This window comes from Strix uralensis, chromosome 4 (assembly GCF_047716275.1).
Source record: "Strix uralensis isolate ZFMK-TIS-50842 chromosome 4, bStrUra1, whole genome shotgun sequence".
Taxonomy (NCBI): domain Eukaryota; kingdom Metazoa; phylum Chordata; class Aves; order Strigiformes; family Strigidae; genus Strix; species Strix uralensis.
In genome coordinates this window covers 26,234,808-26,254,314 of record NC_133975.1, presented here as the reverse complement: position 1 = coordinate 26,254,314, position 19,507 = coordinate 26,234,808, and the positions used below count along the sequence as shown (strand labels likewise).

At 37.6% G+C, this 19,507-nt stretch overlaps 1 protein-coding gene across 5 annotated transcripts in view; it reads right to left on the bottom strand.

Annotated features, from left to right (window-relative positions):
• WDR19 (WD repeat domain 19) overlaps positions 1–19,507 on the bottom strand; it is a 48,581-nt gene that overhangs the window by 2,982 nt on the left and 26,092 nt on the right. For all 5 annotated transcript variants that reach the window (XM_074866003.1, XM_074866005.1, XM_074866004.1 and 2 more), the window contains 11 exons: positions 19,346–19,429; positions 18,119–18,265; positions 17,625–17,749; positions 16,117–16,229; positions 15,171–15,239; positions 12,522–12,599; positions 7,019–7,115; positions 4,387–4,511; positions 3,658–3,739; positions 2,861–3,011; positions 453–576 (listed from right to left, as the gene is read on the bottom strand). In XM_074866003.1, coding sequence (XP_074722104.1) covers positions 453–576; positions 2,861–3,011; positions 3,658–3,739; positions 4,387–4,511; positions 7,019–7,115; positions 12,522–12,599; positions 15,171–15,239; positions 16,117–16,229; positions 17,625–17,749; positions 18,119–18,265; positions 19,346–19,429 — 1,195 coding nt within the window. The remainder of the gene's footprint in view (positions 1–452; positions 577–2,860; positions 3,012–3,657; positions 3,740–4,386; positions 4,512–7,018; positions 7,116–12,521; positions 12,600–15,170; positions 15,240–16,116; positions 16,230–17,624; positions 17,750–18,118; positions 18,266–19,345; positions 19,430–19,507) is intronic.

The window sequence follows — 19,507 nt, the reverse complement described above, 5'->3', positions numbered from 1 at the left end:
TTTAACTTGGAAGTTTTTTGAAGGTTTTTTTTCCCTGAGCAAAGGGCTGGGTTGGGAAGGCGCCAGCAGCACAGCCCTGTCTGTGTTCTCCCAGGGGCATCAACTGGCCTGACGGCACGTGTGCTGGGTGTTCAGGGGAGCTCTGGTGCACAGCTGCCTTCCTGCGCAGGAAGCTGAAGACTTCCAGAACCACTTTGTGATTTTACTATTGCCCTTAAGTGCCTGCAACTTGTAGGTGGCTACTAAGGACACCCTAGGATAGTTAAAGACGACAAGAATTTCTTTTACTTATTTGGTAAGAACTTAGGAAAAACCAAACCCAACAAACCAACCCACAAAAACACCTAGCCTGAATCTACTAGCAAACCAAGGATGTTCAGATGAAATGGTTTTTAGCAGGAATGAAAAGCTCTGTGTTTGTTCTGACACTGCAGAAAACAGCAGATACTTACAGTTGCAATACAGTATGGGAGATTGTTTTTGCAGCCAGGACACAGAAGTTCGCTCTCTGGGAGCTGGAATGCACAATGTGGACAGGCTGTTGTTGGCTCTTCTGTCTCTGTTGTGTCTGGACGTCTAGAAGCAAGATACAAATGTTAATAAAAACCTCAAGCGTTTTGAACTTGAACAAAGATGTTTTACAATGCCTTTAATACTTAGCAAGTGTTCTTCCTTTGTGTTATTTGCATAGCTTCTAGGTGAATTTTATATTCCACCAGATAATTCCTCCTAACTACAACCCAAGCTTCATCACAATTATGTATCCCAGAAATAGATCATTTTCCATCTAATTTGAAACAATACAACCTTTTTAAAGCTGTAACAGATCATAATACTTTGAAAGCTTTCAAAACTCATGGTCTGTATGTCTAGGAGATAAAGCAATGGTTTCTCTATTTCAGTGTTTTTCTGGGGTGGGATTGACCACAAAAAATCGAAGTAACAACAACTAAACCTGGCAGCCTGGTAGGAAATACAGCTTGTAAGTCTGCCCTACACGGGCTCGTGTTCATCCACGTGTCTGTCAGAATGATGGGCCTCATCCAGACACCACAGCACCTGGGTTAAGGGCAGCCGGGGGGGAGACCTTTTTTCAGATTCTTATGTGACCTCAACATTTAGTCTTCTATGGAACACTTAGAGATGAAGAGCTTAGAGTCACTTTTAGTCTATTTTCCAATGAAGAGGATACATCTGATGTTTACCCTAGTAACAGTGGAGCCAATTAGATGGCTCCCCTATCTTGATACTCTGTAGAACGCACAATTTCTCTTAGCCTGGGCATGTACGTTCTCCTCGCAATGGCCGGTTCCTTTGTCTCCGCATATGAAAGCTGAGGTTGGATAAACGTGATAGATAAGAATGAGTCAACATGGCTTTTAGCATTGATGGCATATTTTAGAAGCTTACTGGAATGTTCTAGAAATACTAACCAGGTAATAGGGAAGAACTTTGCATGAATTAAAAAAAATGGTTAAGAAATACTAAACAGAATAGGATTAACAGTTCTCACGGTATGCATCTGTGGTAACTACTGCTGTTCTACATGATCATAAAATGTAAGTGAAAATAACACGATGCCACAGCTTGCATATAATATTCAGACTGATATGGGCCCAAGCCAAGCTTCAAAGAATTCCAGAACAACTCTGTGACAAGAAAATACAAGGGTGGGCGGGAAGCCAGAGCAAGGCCTCTTGGAAAAAAGTTGCCATGTATAAGATGATGGACTCTGAACTGCTGTGGCTTAGGAGCAGGATCTTGCAATTACGATATATGCTATGAAAACATCAGCTTGCTTTAAAAACAGTCAAAGCAAATCAAGTTGGGTGGAACACAGAGTCATTCTGCTACTACATAAACCCATGGGTTGCCCACATCTTAAATATAGTGTGTAGTTTTGGTTCTGCCTCCTCCAAAAAGGTTGTAAAAGGGTTTCAGAGAAAGGTCCTAAGGAGCAGTAGCCCTAAAGAATAGCTATGTAAGCTGAGACTCTTCAGGTCCTGAAAAGATATGACTGATAGAGGAGAAATGGAAAAAAACCAGAGGTCTATAAAATCATAAGTGATGCAGAAAAGGCTAGATCTCCCAAGAGGAAAACTATGAGGCACTTTCCTCATAAAACTATGAGGAAAACTTGATGCACTGGAACGTCTTGTCACAGGAGTCATCTGTTGCTAAAAATGTACATGGCTTCAAGCAAAAATATTGGATTACCTCATGGAGAGCTTAGAGATTTAATAAGTACCTAAACCACCCATATGGGCTGAACAAGTCCCTGAGCCTCAAAATGGTTAGAGGCTAGAAGAATACATAAGAAAAGCATTACATATGCTTGCCCTGCTCTTACACACTCACCTATGCTTCCTCCTCTGGCAGAAAACATTGACTAGGATCTATCAAAACAGAACTTCAGGTAAGGAAGAAAATGTTAAGAATTCATCTATTTTCTTTGTCCTGCCATTCTTTTTTATCTTAGTCATTTACTCAGTAGCCAAAGTCACAGCAGAGCACACTGCTGATGCTGTAGTAGCTAACAATTGACATGTGCATTCCTAAGGAGAGAACAACTAAAGCTGTATGGCTGCGCTTACATCTCTATGGACAAGGTGGGAAATTTTACTGCTGTTTAGGGACCATTTCACATGCATGTTGCATTTAAGGTTTATCACATCCAAGGGAACAGAAGAGCCTTTAATTTTCAGGGAATGGGGGGGAAATCGTTCTTTGCCTTCCAGATCTGAGACAGTGAAATACTATGAAAACAGAATAAAGCCCATAGGCTTTATGAGCAAAAATAACATTACAAATAAAGCCTTGACATTGTGTACATTTGAAAGTACAGATTAACACTGTTTACCTGACCATTGCTTCAATTTTCTTTTTGTATTTAAGATCTATTTTATTACGATACTCAGGTCTCATCAACATAGCAGCAAAATTGAAGGCTGAGTTCTTCAATCCTGCTCTGTGACACTCAATAACAGTTGAAGTCAAAATTGGCACAATGTCTGTAAGAGAATGAAACAATGATGTCAAACATTTATTTCCCAATATTAATGTTGAAAGCCTTTGAACTAATATGGCTAAAAAGGTACTGATGAAAAATGGCAGTATTTTTCTTCTTTCTCAGGGTACACAGTTGCACAATTTGTGCAATTCCTGTGACCATATACAAGATATATACATGGTTTCACCTCTCACTGCCTTGCATTCCCGAAGCTCAGCATGGCAGCAGGAATGTTTTGATTATAACCATTTCTCCCAAATCTCATCCACACTGTTTAAAGTCTACATTTTAGTCTACATTTTCCTTGTACTCAAAAAGTATTTTCAAAAGAAGATCGACTAAAATTTTGTGATAAAGTCACAGGATCAATCAGTTCCTTACATATGATCCTGACTGTTTGTGTGCAGTTCAGGCAGCTCAGTGCTGCAGTCGTGGTGGTGAGGACAGATAAAACTGGTGCTGAGGAACCCATCCTGGAGGCCCTATGTATCAAAGAGCTATGCCGCGGAGGATGGCAGAGCACGCTGTGTATTTACACTTTGTCGTGTGCCCTGCAGGATCACAGGAGGAGAATGTGCCTCCTAATGCAATAATGAATGAATTGTCCTGTAGAGCACAGCCTGCTCATATATGCTGTCAGCACTTACGTGATGGGAACTTGCTGATGTTGTTGGCTACACGTATAAGCATACGTGCTCCCTTCATGTGATCACCACGTCTCACGTGAATCTGGAATACAACAAACATACTGAATTAACTGCAGCCTTCAGAGACTAATTCCTGCAGCCTGCTCTTGATGTTCATCCTTCTGGGAGCTGGACGCCCACAGCTCTTTCACAAAACTGAGCAGAGGTGTACCACGCATTCGAGAAAGGACCAGAGACTTTACAGCTGCTCTTTCCCAGAACAGTCTTTCTGGCCTTCAGCCCGCTAATTGCCTGCTCCTGCCTCACTGCTGGTAGAGAGGGAGGCCAGAAGCTGGCTGTAGGCTGAATGGATATCCTGACGGGCCATGCATTAACTACCAGAGATCATTTGAGCCCCCCTGCTTAATTTCATTTACAGAAAAGCAGCGATCTCCTTATGAGTAATAATTAATACTAGCAGCATAACAGATTTGTAAGTATGAATGCAAAGGAAATACAGGAAGCCAGATGTAGGTTTTTAATGATTTCGTATTTAAAAAATAATATGCTAGTCAAAGAGGCAGAAACAACCAAAATGTATGGATCGTCCTTGTTAGCATGCGTTTGGATTCTCTGATACAACTTATATGACAAAGTAATTTATGTATACAGAGCATCCATCCACACGTACAGTTCAATAAATCAGGGACTGTGCAATTCATGCATAAATTCAGTTTCTGAATTCATTACCTTCACTAAAACATAGCTGTGTAGAATCATAAGGTTTGTAGCCATCTCAGAAGGAATTTTAATCTTCTGGCTCTTTAACTCTGAATACATACTGAAAAGAACATCATGTGCATTTCGGTAGTTTCCTTAAAAACAAACAACACTGAACAGTAAATTTAATTTTTCATAGCAATTTATTTACTAATGACATATTTGGAAGCTGAATAGGAAGTTATGTTGATTCTTAGAGCAAAACCTTTGCATGAAAATTTCTTTGGACAGTCACAAGCAGTTTCTTGTCACAGTAGCCTGAACAGTATCAACCAGGGAGTTAAATAAGAAAAAAAATTTCAACTTTGAGAAGTCATCTAAACAGCAGCAAAATATGTATGTGGATGACAATTTCATATAATGAAAATTAACAAATGGAAGATGCTGTATCTGATATAATGCTTCCACAATAAAGATGAGAAAAGGTATTTTTAGAGCATTTAGAGATGTTACCTCTTTTTGTTCTTCAATGTCAGATATTCAAAAGCTGTTGTTTAAATGTTAATTTAACATACTTTTACTTTATCATTTGCTTTGCCTCTGCAACCAAACAAATCCAAAACCTTTCAGAGAGATAATTAAAATTTGAATGTTAATTCACTAGATTATACTGCTTCAAGTTTACTATCAAGGATTCTCCACAAACCACAGGATTTCATTAAATTATCAATGTAGCTGAAAACCACCACTGCTTAGTATGGTCAGTCTACTCTTAGCTAGTTGTTTGTTCTTGCTTTGGTTTTTTTTGTTGTTTGTTTTTTGTTTTTTTCTTCATTATTAGAGTATAAGGAAGTCATACTCTTTGCAGTTGGAGGCATTTAAAGGAAATTTCAGATTCAGTTACTTCAGCAAACTTTTTTCCTCTATCTCTCTCTCTTTCTCAATCAGCAAACACTTTTACTCTATAGAGCAATGTATTGTGTGTTGTTACACACTACGATTGAATCAACCAGTGGAATTTGTGTGAGGCAGCTAAATATCACTCCAGAATTAGTTGCTGGAAAACAACATTACTTTTTTCATGTTGTGTTACTGACTCTCGGTGTAATAGGATCCGTCTTAAAATCACGTGATTACATAAAAAAAACTTAAAGGAAAATTGCACATAAAATGGCATACTCAAAAGAAAACACCAGTTTGACTTTTAAGAATAAACTATATTGGTGTAAACTTCAGAATCAAACTCACTGAAATCTCCTGAAGGAAGAGGGGGACAATCTAAAACTGTGCCTCTGTGGAGGAAGGTTACTGCAAGATTTGTGATTTTAGTGAAAAAAATACTGTGCTTATTATTACACTGTTGCAGAACACATCTATACTATTAGGGAATATGAAATACAGTATGGGATACTGAATTTTAGATATAAGTTTTGAGCTTCAGAGAAGCTAGTAAATAATGAAACCCTTGAGCCTTTACATTTCCTGCTTATGTAATTAGTGGAAACACAAGGCTCAGTGCCAGGTCCTACATTTGGGTCCCAACAACGCCACGCAACGTTACAGGCTTGGGGAAGAGTGGCTGGAAAGCTGCCCAGCAGAAAAGGACCTTACCGCTCTCTACAGCTACTGACAGGAGGTTGTAGTGAGGTGGGTGCTGGTCTCTTCTCCCAAGTAACAAGTGACAGGACAAGAGGAAATGGCCTCAAGTTGCACCAGGCGAGGTTTCGATTTGATGTTGGGAAAAACTGCTTTACCAAAAGGGTTGTCAAGCACTGGAAGGAACAGGCTGCCCAGGGAAATGGTATTTAAAAGATGTGTAGATGATGCACTTGGGGACACGGTTTAGTGGTGGACTTGGCACTGTTAGGTTTACAGTTGGACTTGATCCTAAAGGTCTTTTCCAACCTAAATGGTTCTATGATTCTATGATTATTCACTACTGTGATGAATTGGGAGATCATGCTGGCCAAGGGTTTAAGTGATTTTCCACTCCTTAGCCCAATGCTGAGGAGCCATCCATAAAAGTTACTTTGCCTGGGATGTTCCTGAGACTGCTACTCTTCCTTTATAGATATTTTTCTTAACTTACTTGAAATGAAAAGCAAGTGGTGTTATGGTAGGGCTGTTGCCATGGCTACAGAGGAGCACGAATAATGGAGGCAACAGCTATTTTGCTTCTAGCCCTGTCCCTTCTTATTACTTTTTTTCTATTTCTAACTTCAGCTACCTATTACCGGTGAAAACAAGGCTTAAGTAAGCAGATATCTGACTCTTCAACAGAAATCACCTCCTGTGCGCATCTCCAACTGAAAACAATCATGTGCAGACTAAAGGATCAGTATCCAAGTCAGAAACCACACGTAGAAACTGTAATTTTAAGATCTGTGATATACACAAGTTGCAGATAATCTTAGTATATTTACTTGAATGTAATAAGGAATGCAGATATTTTCCATAATTTTCTTTTTTCCAATATTTAATACACAGGTATGAGTCCCAACCTTTTCACAAAGGCTACTTCAAATTAAAAATTAAACCCAAATGTAATTAAAAGAACCAATACATGTCTTTTATAAGTACAATCCTACATAAATAATGGTACCCTAAGTACTGCAAGGATGTAGTGTCAGAGATGCTGTCATATTAGAGAAAACAGACTTACCTGAACACTGCTCCTCCCTGGCAATTATTATAGCAGTTCTGGCAGCTTCTCTGTATTGCTTTAGTACCATGTATAAGCGGAATAGGTACCTGGCATCCTTAATTGAATCACACAAAAGCAATTAATACTAACTGAATACATACTGCTGTATTCTCTTTCTTTACTTGCATATCCCACCACCATATTCTTCAAACTAAAGCAGACAAGCTGGCTTGTTTTGTGAAAATCTCTTTGTATCAACACGCTTTAGCTATGCTACATTCCCCTTTAAGTTTTGGCCATTAGGACAGTCAGATAAACACCCACGTTGAGGACCCTGACCAAGTTGTGGCAGTTAGTTGCCAAGCCCTGTCAATATTGATGCAGAAAGCTGCAGACTGTTAGGCACATAGAGAGTTGTACAGGTGGAAACCCAACGCCTTCAGATGTGTGGGCATTTATGGTATCAGAAAAGAACCAAAGGACTCCTTTAGAAATCGAAATCTTGCTAGAAATGTTTAAATTGTGTTATGGATCTGGATGCAAACATTGCTTAGTGTGGATAAGGATGACAAAATCTGGCCATTAAAGAGTGTATTGTTTTGGGACCAGATGGTGGACAACCAAGACAGCTAAAAACCTGAAAATTAAGGAGGCAATCAGCTAACAAAATGCATTAAATTTATAATTTGCTATACTATGTACTTTTGATATATTACATGAATCAAGAATCACAAATGTTAGTTTAAAAACCCAGTGAAAGTGTAAAAACCCACAAACTGGCAATCCAACAGCAGGAAAATTAGTGAAATTAGTGAAAAACCCAAAACTTTTAAAAAACAAGATGGCAGTACTGAAGAAAACAAACATAAGCTCTATTTTTGTAAAGTGTGCTCAAATTTCTAGGAGACTACTAAAAAAAAATCAACAAGAAAAAAAGAAAATTGGTCTTTCATAAGGACTTTGAAAAAAATCCTCAAAAGAGGTCATTCCTGAGCTAAAATATAAAATAAAATGACCTTGCTTATGATGAAAAGGAACTATTAAGTGAAAACAAACAACTGGGCTAGTGTCACTATTTTACATCTTTAGCAGTGATTTCTAAAATGGGATCAATAAAAAGTAAGGTCTGTATATGACAATCTTTTAATTAGTAAATCAAGGTTAAATTAAGCTGAAATATCCTATATAATGGTATGGTTCCAACTTAAATATACAGATCAGAAAAAAAACCAAAAAGACTGGTAACTTTATAGACAGCTTAGCAAAAAACCCAAACCAACTAATTCTGCAATACTAGTAGTAAACCCAAACATTTATAATGTGATTCTATGCTAAAATGGTATAAAAACTTCTTTAAAAAGAATTGTATTAATCAATGTCATGCCATTCTCTGGAATACTGTGTGGGTTTTGCATGTAAGTCTCAAACACATAGCAAAAAAGCAGAAATTCAAAGGAACAGAAACATGAAAGATACAAAAATTTCCTTATGAAGATGACTGCAAAGATTAGCTCCCTACTTTGAGAGACAAGGAAAAAGTTAATGAAAAAAAATCACAGAAATAAAAGCAAGAGAGAAAGACTGACTACAGAAAGAAAAAAGGCAAATCAAATTCTTTTTTTTAACTCACAGTATAAGGAAAAACATTAAGTGACCAAAACTAATTACTTTTAAACTAATGATGGAGCAGAATTTTAAGTAACACATGATCAAAAGGTTGAACATCGTAAGAACCATAACTTAACAATAATGAAATAGTTATCTGGATAATAAAGTAGCCACAACTACTTATATTAGTGGATATTATTTATTTACTGTAAACTGCCTTAAAAAGGAAAATTGCTATTTCCTGAGTGGGGAAAAATGAAAATTATTATGAGTGATAGGGTAGGATGTAATTCTTCCCAACTTCTGACACCTCCTAATGACCATAGATGGCTGTTCCACTGACAATAGCAGAAGGCCGCACTTCTTCCCAATTGAGGCTGCTTCTCCCTTTTCTCCAGCAGCAGGAGAACAATCCTGTCCCAGCATGGACCAGTGGTCTTATATGGTATTTGCCACGTACCTAATTATATTTTACTTAAATAATATATTTAGATGACTTACATGGCAGCCATATGTAGAAAAAATATAAAAGTAGAAGGCATTTAAGAAAAATTTGTCTCATGTTTTACTTTCATATTCCTACCTTTAAAGTCAGCCATTTTAAAAGCAAAAAATGCAGGAAGGAGTTTTCAACTGACAACACATTTCCTAAAGTCTTTAGAAAAATTTATTATTGCAATCTGACTGATCTTAATATTAGATACCCATGATTTTAATTTAGTTTTGCTTTTTAAAACACAGGTACTTAGAAAATATGCACACAGAAAACAGCAGAACCTTGCTAGTTAACGCTCCCTCAAAAATTACAAAAGAACACGTGACAAATTAAGAATCTTTACATGTTAAAGTTAACCAATACAATAGTTGACATAATAACACATTTAAGAAGTAGTTTATAATTAGTCAGGCAACAGTGGAGCAAAATTTTGGTAAGCATAATAAGTTTGATAATAAGGTACTTGATTAAAATGCCACATAATTGTTGGCCAGGAAAAATTTAAAGCAATCAGGCTGCTGTGAGCAATGATCTGCTTTGAAGATCAATGCTTGAAAGGATTAGCAAGTTTCTGCTGCATGGCTGCTTCAAGTTCACTCTTACTTTCAGCTTTACAAAAATACCACCACATAAAAGCTGCTATTCTCTAAAAATAACCCCATTTGCTCGATAATTTCAAAAACACTGTCTCCATAGCATAATAAGGATAAAGATGAATTGCTTTTAAAGTACATTTTAAAAACAAATATATATGATTTGATAAAGTAAAATTTTGTTACTCACTGAGAGAGACTATGGCAGATTGGATTAAAGCATTCAGAAGAACAAGAAAGAGCTTTTAAACAAGGAAAAGAAAGCTCTACACTGAAGTTCAAAACAATGTTAAATACAGCAATTACGGCGTTTCTGAGTGTTTGCTAAAATCTTTAGCATCTCTTCACTACAGACATCACACTGGAGCTCACTTCCCTTATCCAGTCCCATGCATGTCTTTCAACCAGATAGCTAGGCTTCTCTCACAAAAATCTGCTGCTAAGATTTTTCTAGCATCTTAGAAAAGAGACTGGATGCTACAGTTTCTGTCCACCCAGCTTTCAGCATAAATATGACTTTACTGATGCTGCACAGATTTTTAATCTAATGCCTCCAACAACTTCATTCTTTTCTGGTCTCTTGCAGTTGAATTTCATTTGTTTCAGTACGTTTTGCTTTTCTCATAATTTTATTAATGTTCACATTTCAAATTACAGGTAAATAGTAAGAGTTAAAAAATAAAGCGATAGAGCGTTTGTTTGTTTGGTTTTGATTTTTATAAAAGCAAAGATTGGCTTGGCCATCAACTGTCCAGTGTCTCTAAAAGTCTAAAACACCAAAAACCTTAATCTCTAGGCACCATACAAAGAGGAAAGAGCCAGAATTTCTAATCTCCCAACAGAAGCATAAACCACAGCTGTAATATTAAGGGTGAAATAAACCTACTGCACCCAAACCATGTCATTTCTATTGTTACCAAACCTTACTCCTCTCACTAAGGCAGAACTTATTTTTCCATACATATCATTTTGTACCTGACAATATATACTGTGAGTTTGTATGAGATCTTAAATTCCTTGAGAAAGGGATGAATTGCAGACTGCCATGTCTGCATCCGAGGTCTGGCTTTCACAGTAGAAAAACACGGGTGCAGCACCACTTAGCTCATGTTCAAGCTCTGCTGTAACAGGCAGTAAAACTTGAAGTGGCTAAGCCACTTAGTCCCATGAACTCAAGCCCAAATATGACTGACTGTACCATAAGCTCTATGGACATCAAAGCCAAAAATGGTCTGTGACACTTGTTTTTCTATAGCTTGAACTCAGAGAAACCAGATAGCCCATCAGCAGTCACTTGCAAAAGAGCTGTTTTTCATCTTAACCTCAAATGCTGCTGTTCTGATGTCTAACATCATATTTACAGTGGACATTTTTAACCTGTCTTGGAAAAAAAAATCATACCAACGGAATATGGTCAAAATCTACTTCTTGTATTGTACATATAGCACAGTTTAATCTATGTTCTGTTTAGTTTTTGAACTATCCTCCTCTTTTATTGCCAAACTTATGGCATTGGCAACTAATACACAAAAATCTGACAGCAAGTATCTACCAACTCCCAAATCCATATATACAAGAGACAAAAAGATGAAATAGTCTACCAGCCTGCCAAAAGTATTTTATTGCACCCAGTGAATGGTTTGCTTTTAACAAAGGAGCAGGAAAAAGGACACCCGGAAGAAAGGGTTATGGTCCTTTCTAAATTTTATTAATTGATCACACGACATGAAAAGAAGCCTCATAGCACAAAGCACCTCCTAAGTAGTACAAAAGAAAAAAATGTAAGGTTTTAAGGATCCAAAGAAGATTTTCTATTTCAATGATGAGTGAAAACATAAAAATCAGTGTCCACAGTATTTTATTCTCCTACTGTTAATGAAACTTCTGCATTAGGACTTCTGCATTTCTGTCACCAAAAATTATCAAAGGTACTTCCTGTTTTTTAAAATTTTCTATCATAAATACATAAATTTATTCTTCAACACTGAACAGAAACTCTGTGTTTTAGTTCACAGACGTACAGCCTATAGCCACAGATGAAACTGACTCTATGAATGGCCAATTCAAACTTAAAACTAAATACTTCTACATAATAGGAAATGCAAGAGAAAGATATATTTTTTAAAATAAGGTTTAACTGTCATATGGACATCCACATGAAGCCGTTACATTTTCAAGTGATCTCAGCGGCAAATTTTTGAGTTGCTTTGGGCTGAACTCGTTTTGAAAACATGGTCATTAGTCACTTCAGAAATCAACAGGGAGCTGGTAATTTTGAAAATCTGTCCACAACTTTTTATGTCTTGTGTTGATGTATGAATACAGGAACTAATGTAGCCTGATCATCTTTAGGTTTTTGTCCTTCATATCCTATTTACTACCTTACTTTCTTCCACTGCAACAGTTAGACTAGCTTTCCACACTGCAAGACCAGATCAGTGCTGTAACTAGTCTTGAGACACACACAGGCTGACTGTCCATCCGGGAAAGGCAGCAGCCAGACGGCTAACTGGCATGAACGAACAGCTAAGTTTTGTCTCTTTCCCTCAGTATGAGTGTTAATTTGAATCTCCTCTGTCCAACTATCTGCTTTCATAAAGTTGAGAGAAAGATGATTATACCTAAGATAGTTATTTCCTTTGTTGTCTTTCTGAAACTGAAGTTACTGGGTGAATGACTCACAGAGTGATCATGTAAGTCTTGCTCCTTAATGAAACCAAGCCAACAAACAATCTGTGTCTACCAAAAATTTTAGGACAAAATAAGCTCAGAAGATCTTGTAGCACAGCAGTGTGACATGATAGCAGTGATAAAAATACAATACCTTGGGCATGCCATCACTTTCTCCCATAAGATAGTCTATCAGCTGATTTGTTAAGGCTTCATCTTTTGCCCGTCCCACCTATTAAATAAAGACAGAAGAAATTATGATATGAAAGAGAAAGGAAAAATACTTACTCATAAGGAAGCTTTCTATAAAAACACTGAAACTAGATAGATTTAAAACCTGATTTTTTTTAGTTCTGTGTGTTCAAACCAGAGGATTACTTGGTTCATCAGCTTTGACATGCAGCAGCATTTATTTTCTAATGAGTAGATTTATTTTCTAGTGTGTTAAGTCAGGGGATTATAACTAAACAGGTCTCTACTACCATGAACCATTCCTCTGCTTCAGTGTTGGGAAGGCATCTGAATCTAGGGACCATGGGCTGAAGCCTGCTGCCACAAAACTATGCCTACCAACCCAGCAGAGTTTGTGTCTCAGAGGAATATTCCGTGCTGGTCACTAGAATAGAGCCAGCACTATCTGGCCAGTTGAAGAGACGGTCTCAAAAATATGGCTGAGATTCCACAAGGATACATATGGTACAACTGCAGTAATAGTCTTCGAGCTGTTTCATAGCCTTCAGTTTATTCATTTGGGCTGAAACATCTGGATCCAGAGGAAAGCATTAGACACCTCAAACTTCAGTCTCACAAGCCCTGCCAACAGCTCCCTGAGATGGAAGGCCTCAAGAGCAGCTGTGTTAGCTCTAAGCAGAGCCAGCTCTACTATTAAACAGTCTGAAAAAACTCTAATGATACCTAACAAGATTTTCAAAGCTGTAGGTTCTTCAAGGGAACAGAGGCAGTCTGAGCACGGTTTGGATGTCAGAAAGTGAAAGTGGCAGTAGATGCTTAGATGGAAGCTGGCAATGGGCCTGCTTAGGCAGGTTTCCAGCTTATATTGTCTAGAAGGGAATCTCAAGAAACAGAGTAGGTTCACATGTATTGAGGTGCAGCATGAGCTGGAGACCTGATGACTACAGAATTTTTGAGATCATGAGCAAAATACTAGTTAGCAAAGATTGCTTCATCCCAAATTTCTTCTTTTTTTAGGGATAGAAAAGAGATTTTTGGAGATAATAAGGATGAAAACTGAAAGGTGTAAGACTGATGCTGCAACTGGTCTTCCATCTGATGGTGGAATCTGAGAGCAACGAGCAGTGGATGTTGTCTACCTTGACTTCAGAAAGGCTTTTGACACTGTCTACCATAACATCCTCACAGAGAAGCTGATGAAGTATGGGCTGGATGAGCAGACAGTGAGGTGGACTGAAAACTGGCTGAATGGTCAGGCCCAGAGGGTTGTGACCAGTAATACAAAGTCTAGCTGAAGGCCAGTAACTATCAGTGTGCCCCAGGCGTTAATACTGGGACCAGTCTGGTCTGGATGATGGGGCAGAATGCACCCTTAGGAAGCTTGCTGCTGATACAAAACTGGGTGGAGTGGCTGATACACCAGAAGGCTGTGCTGCCCTGCTCCAGCTCCACAGGCTGGAGAAAAGGGCTGACAGGAACCTCACGAAGCTCAACAAGGGGAAGGGCAAAATCTTGCACCTGGGGACGAACAAGCCCATGTGCCAGTACATGCTGGGGGCCGCCCAGCTGGAAAGCAGCTTGGCAGAAAAGGACCTGGGGGTCATCATGAACATGAGCCACCAATCTGCCCCTGCAGCACAGGAGCATAATGGTATCCTGGGCTGCATTAGGAGTGTGGCCAGCAAGTCAAGGCAGGTGGCCATTCCCCTCTACTCCAGGTGAGGCCACACCTGCAGTGCTGTGTCCTGTTCTGGGTTCCTCAGTACAAGAGAGACGTGGCCATACTGGAGAGAGTCCAGCAAATGGCTGGATGAAGGACCTGCAGCATCTGATATATGAGGAATGGCTGAGAGAGCTGGGACTGTTGAGGCTGGAGAAGAGAAGGTTCAGGGGGGATCTTGTCAATTATGTAACTACTTGAGCAGAGGGCACAAAGAGGAAGGAGCCAGGCTGTCTTTAGTGGTGCCCAGTGACAGGACCAGAGGCAATCTGCACCAGCTGAAACACAGGAGGTTTCATCTGAACATCATGAAACACTTTCTCACTGTGAGGGTGACCAAGCACTGGCACTGGTTGCCCACGGAGGTTGTGGATTCTCCTTCCTTGGAGATACTCAAAAGCCACCTGGACACAGTCCTGGGCAACCAGCTCTAGGTGGCTCTGCTTGAGCAGGGGGGTGGAACAGATGACCTCCAGAGGTTCCTTCCAATCTCAACCATTCTGTGACTCTGTGACAGAGAGAATGGAGGCATATTGACTTCTCTAACCATAGTGTGCAGACTGGAAAAATCAGCAAAACTGAAAAACTGTGTATGGATATTGCTAAAAAAAAATATTCCAAACTCGGGTGTCTCTGACACACAACCACAAAAATCTGAATGAATTCATAAACCCTCCTTTGAAGACTGAAAACACGTTTTCCTCTGGTGTCAGTATTAACTTATTCTACTTTTTTAAATGTTTGGATGTCACCTTCAGTGATACAGTTTTCCTTCTATTTTCAATCTGTCCAAGCACACTATGTGGAGTTTCACGCTATGAAAATGTCACAACTCTGAAGGTAAACTTCTTGAAAAGATGAAGAATTTTTCCTTTTATCAAAGTTGCTTACTGTTTCAATTGCCATTTCTATAGCCAAGTTATCTTCTGTGCTTGGACTTTTCATGAAGTGCTTTAATGCCTAAAATGACACAAAAGAAAAGTTAAAACTGAGACACATGAAATTAACATTTTCCTAATTTTTATTTTTTTCCTAATTCCTAAATTTTATTTCCTAATTTATATGTTATTTCTCTCTGCAATTTGACAGATAAGTGGCACACTGAATGCTTATCTTGACTGTATTTTACAGATATAAGGATAACCACGTACACTACAGAGGTAGCAGCTGCTCTTACAGATACTCCTGCAAGAAAGAGGAGTTGAGTCTTTGCCAAATTCTGGTATATACCTTCATTTAACTGTGAAAGATATTCAGAGCAATATGGTGAGAAGAAATTAATGATTAATGTGCCAGTGGACCCCCCCTATGTCCCAGTTGAAGGAATGGGCACCTATAATGGCTGTAATTTGCAAAAATCAGTAATATTTTTTGGGTATGTGTTCAGTATGCAAAAGTCAGCCATTTAGTAAGTGTCAGTTCACTGATTTGTAACTGATCGAAAAGAAGTCTGTCAATTGACATACTTCAATTAACGTATTTCCTTTTTAAAAAAAAAAACTTTAAGGGAACGTTGAATTAATTAGTCAGCAACCAAGTCTTCATTGGCCAAGCTAATATAAATAAATTCTACTTCTGTGTTCATAACGTTTAGATCCACCTGGAGCCTCTACTGCTATGAAAAAGTTACATGCATGGCAGTGTATAATTCACAGAATACAATGTAGATAATTGTAAATATAAACAGTTTACTTATGTTTTTTACACTTTTTAAAAATATCAGTATGTCATCAGTTACAGCAGCTAAGGTTCACTATGAACTTCTCTGATAAGTACTGTATTTTGAACAGCTTCTATGAACGTTTAACTATGTCTGTTTTATCCTTTAAGTACTGACCCGTCCATATTGACCACACAGCAAGAAAAATTTTCCCGCCTGAAAATGTTTCTTTTCTCCTTCAAAATATAGTGCGATGCTCTGATAATCTTCATTGGTAGTACTTTCAGAACCTGCAACAGATACATTGCAATAACAGCAGAGTACTCTTATTAAGTAAAATAAAGGCCCTACTGAAGGAACAAATTCCTATTCTACAGGTTTTTTTTCTACTGACATTCAAAGAAAACCAAAGCCAGCTAGACTCAAGTTATGTCTTAGACATGTTTTTCCTATTTAATCACACTAAATGTCAGACACTAGGAGCTAATAATGCAGTGAAATAATTGTTTCCATAGGTTTTACACCATAATGGGATTTCTGTTTTTATAACAGACTTAATAAAATGGCCTAACTATGACCTACTAATGAATTTTTCCATTATGTCTTGGCAAGAATAAAACAGAATAGTGATTATGAGATTTATCACCTGAATTATTTTCATAGTTTAAGAATATGAGAGTGTATATATGTATTGCACAGAGCAAGACTACCAGGACCAATGTAACCCTGTGGTAGCAGGGAATACTACTTAGTCTTCTAACCAAGACTCCATTCCACTGTACACATCTACAACAAAGACAGCCACTACTCCAAAGTTAGTTCTAAATCCCTTTTCCATCCAGTTAGATAACAATTTGAGACATCCTATTTTGGACAGGAGAGAAGGAAGAAAGCATAAGGAACAGTAAAACAATAGTGGCCATCTTGACAAGCAGCTGCAACAGCACATCACCAAGCTACTGTTGCAAAGTTATTATAACCTTCATGACAAGAATAAATTTTTAAAGGAAGAGATTAATTGAAAATATAAGATAAATTGGTAGATACGTATGTGGAACTCTTTCCACAAAGAATAGTGCCTGACACAGGTGAAAAATACAAAATTTATTGCAAATTAACAAGCTGCACACTGACTGACTTGATGGCCTGAGTCAGCTTCTCAGTAAAGTCTCCTTTTTGTCTGTCACCGAGACAAGAGGAGGCCACGAAGGGCCTTGAAGGGAAAACCAGGAAAGACAAGCGACATACACATGTAAGAAAAGAGCTGGAACTATGAAAAAAGGAAAAGAGGGGATAAAAATCAAGAATTGTACCAGTAAAATTCTCAGTTTTGGAAGAGCAGTTCTACGTGTATCAAGTTCAAAGAAAGGGATTCCTCAACGGACACAAGAAAATAGTCTAGACAAATGCTTTATCTCTACGGAGAAACAGAAAAAACTCTAGCACAGGCAAGATTTGAAAACCACCTAGAATGAAGACCAAAGGCAACAGCAAAGCTGAAAGCAAAGTCTAGCTTGTAAATCTGAATTAGACACAGATTGCTAAATCTGTCCATGGTGACTGGACATGGAAAAGGCTGGAAAACAAAACTTCACACCCTTTGTCTTATGATTTCAAATTGGTCTGAACCAACTAAAAGAACAGCAAAACATATTGAAAGCAAACAATTAACCTGGAATACTCACTGATGATATCAGCATAAATCTCCATCTTGTTGTGTTGCTGAGCTAATGTGAAAGCTTCATTATTGCACTTGGACATGACCAGAAACTGGATGGCAGAACCATAGTCACCAAGCTGCAGAAAGAATCTAACCAGATGAACAAATTAATATTTTAGTACTAATCAGCATAATGAAGACACCAAATGTTTTAGGAATACAGTATATTTTGTGGCATACAAATATGATACATTTCTAATACAGCATGGCAACTTTTATTATTGTCTGAACTTAATACTTCAGGTTAATATGATTTTAATCAGAAAGTTTAAAAAAAGAAAAAAATCAGTACTTGCTTAGCTGTCCAAATTTTAAAGAACTCAAATCAATAAACTGAAATATATCACCACTGACCAAGTACCAATAAACAGAGTTTGATATGTTAGCAAGCCTCAACAACTTCCAGTAAGATTGGCCTCTTTCACCCTTTTTTTTCAACCTGTGTAATATGATTGTTACCTGGCCACCATCTTTGCTCCATCAAGAGACTGTGTTTCTCTCACAATATTAACAGCCTTTTCAGGATTATTAAGGTGATCCAAATACAGTCGAATTACACTGTCCCACTGTTTTGCATGCTCATAAGCTATCACAGCTTCTTTGTACCTGCAAAATAATGGTTCCACATCAGTTTTTCTAACTTATAGATAATTCTTTACAATATGGTGTGAAAGAAACATACAGTATTTTATTTCTGAGAGGTTATTCTGTGACACCTTCCTTTCAATTTGCATATAATAGCCTTGTTCTGCAATTACTATGTTGTTCTTGTCTATTTCATTTTCTCTTGGGAGAATGAAAGGCGAAGAAAACAGAAAAACGTCTATCACAATAGTATTTTTGACCTACTCTGCCAGCATCCCTTCTAGTATATGTTAAAAGCAGTTCATCTGTTCCATCAGCAAACATCACCTGTTTCATCAGTTCCGTATGAAATCACTTGGGAGTGAGATAACAATAACAAACAGATCATAACTAGTTGCACAGTTTTAAAAATGAGACTTCTGTGAACAAGATGAAGAAACTTCTCATTCTCACACTACACAATTGACACAAACAGTATTTTCTAGTCTCACCAATGCAAACATTTAGCTTTGATGCTGTTTCACAGTATGAAGTATTATTCTGAAGTACACTTACTTACATGTAAGGACTAGCAGAAACTACATTCTGTGATTAAATATAACCTATTTGGGGCTTTCATTTCAGACAGTAATTTCACATTATTCAATATTTTGCAAGTGCAGTCATTTGGTTCCAGAACAAAAAATTTTCTTTCATAGTTATTCCACCTTTGAATGACGTTTAAAAACCACAGCTAAGGATCGGTTAGAAACAAACTGAACTTCAATACTCTGGTAAGTGGAATACTGCATTGGGTGCAGTACCTAAAAACCTTTAATGATTTTCGCTAAAAAGATATTAATAAGGAAAACAATCAATTAGAAACACATCTCTGATACTTAGTGGAAGGTCCTTAGATATTGTTTAAAATCTTTACGTAACACCTTAAGTTTACATATTTCAGAATCCATTTTCACAAGGCTATTTTATACAGAATTTAAGGTCTGTCTTTTAATTTATTTTACAAAAAGAGTAATGTATAATAATAATAATAGCAATAACAACAACAACAATAATAATAACAACATGTTTTATAAAAAAAAGATAAGCACTCAAACGCACCTGCCATCTGCTTCTTTGGCCTTTGCATATTGTAGGTGAATCTTTGGAGATGAAACATGAGGAAGTAGTTCACCAACCTTTGCCCTAGAAAGACAAGATAATAATTATTTAATAAATATATTTGGTTCCAAATTTTGTCCAGTAAACCAGGCATATTTATAT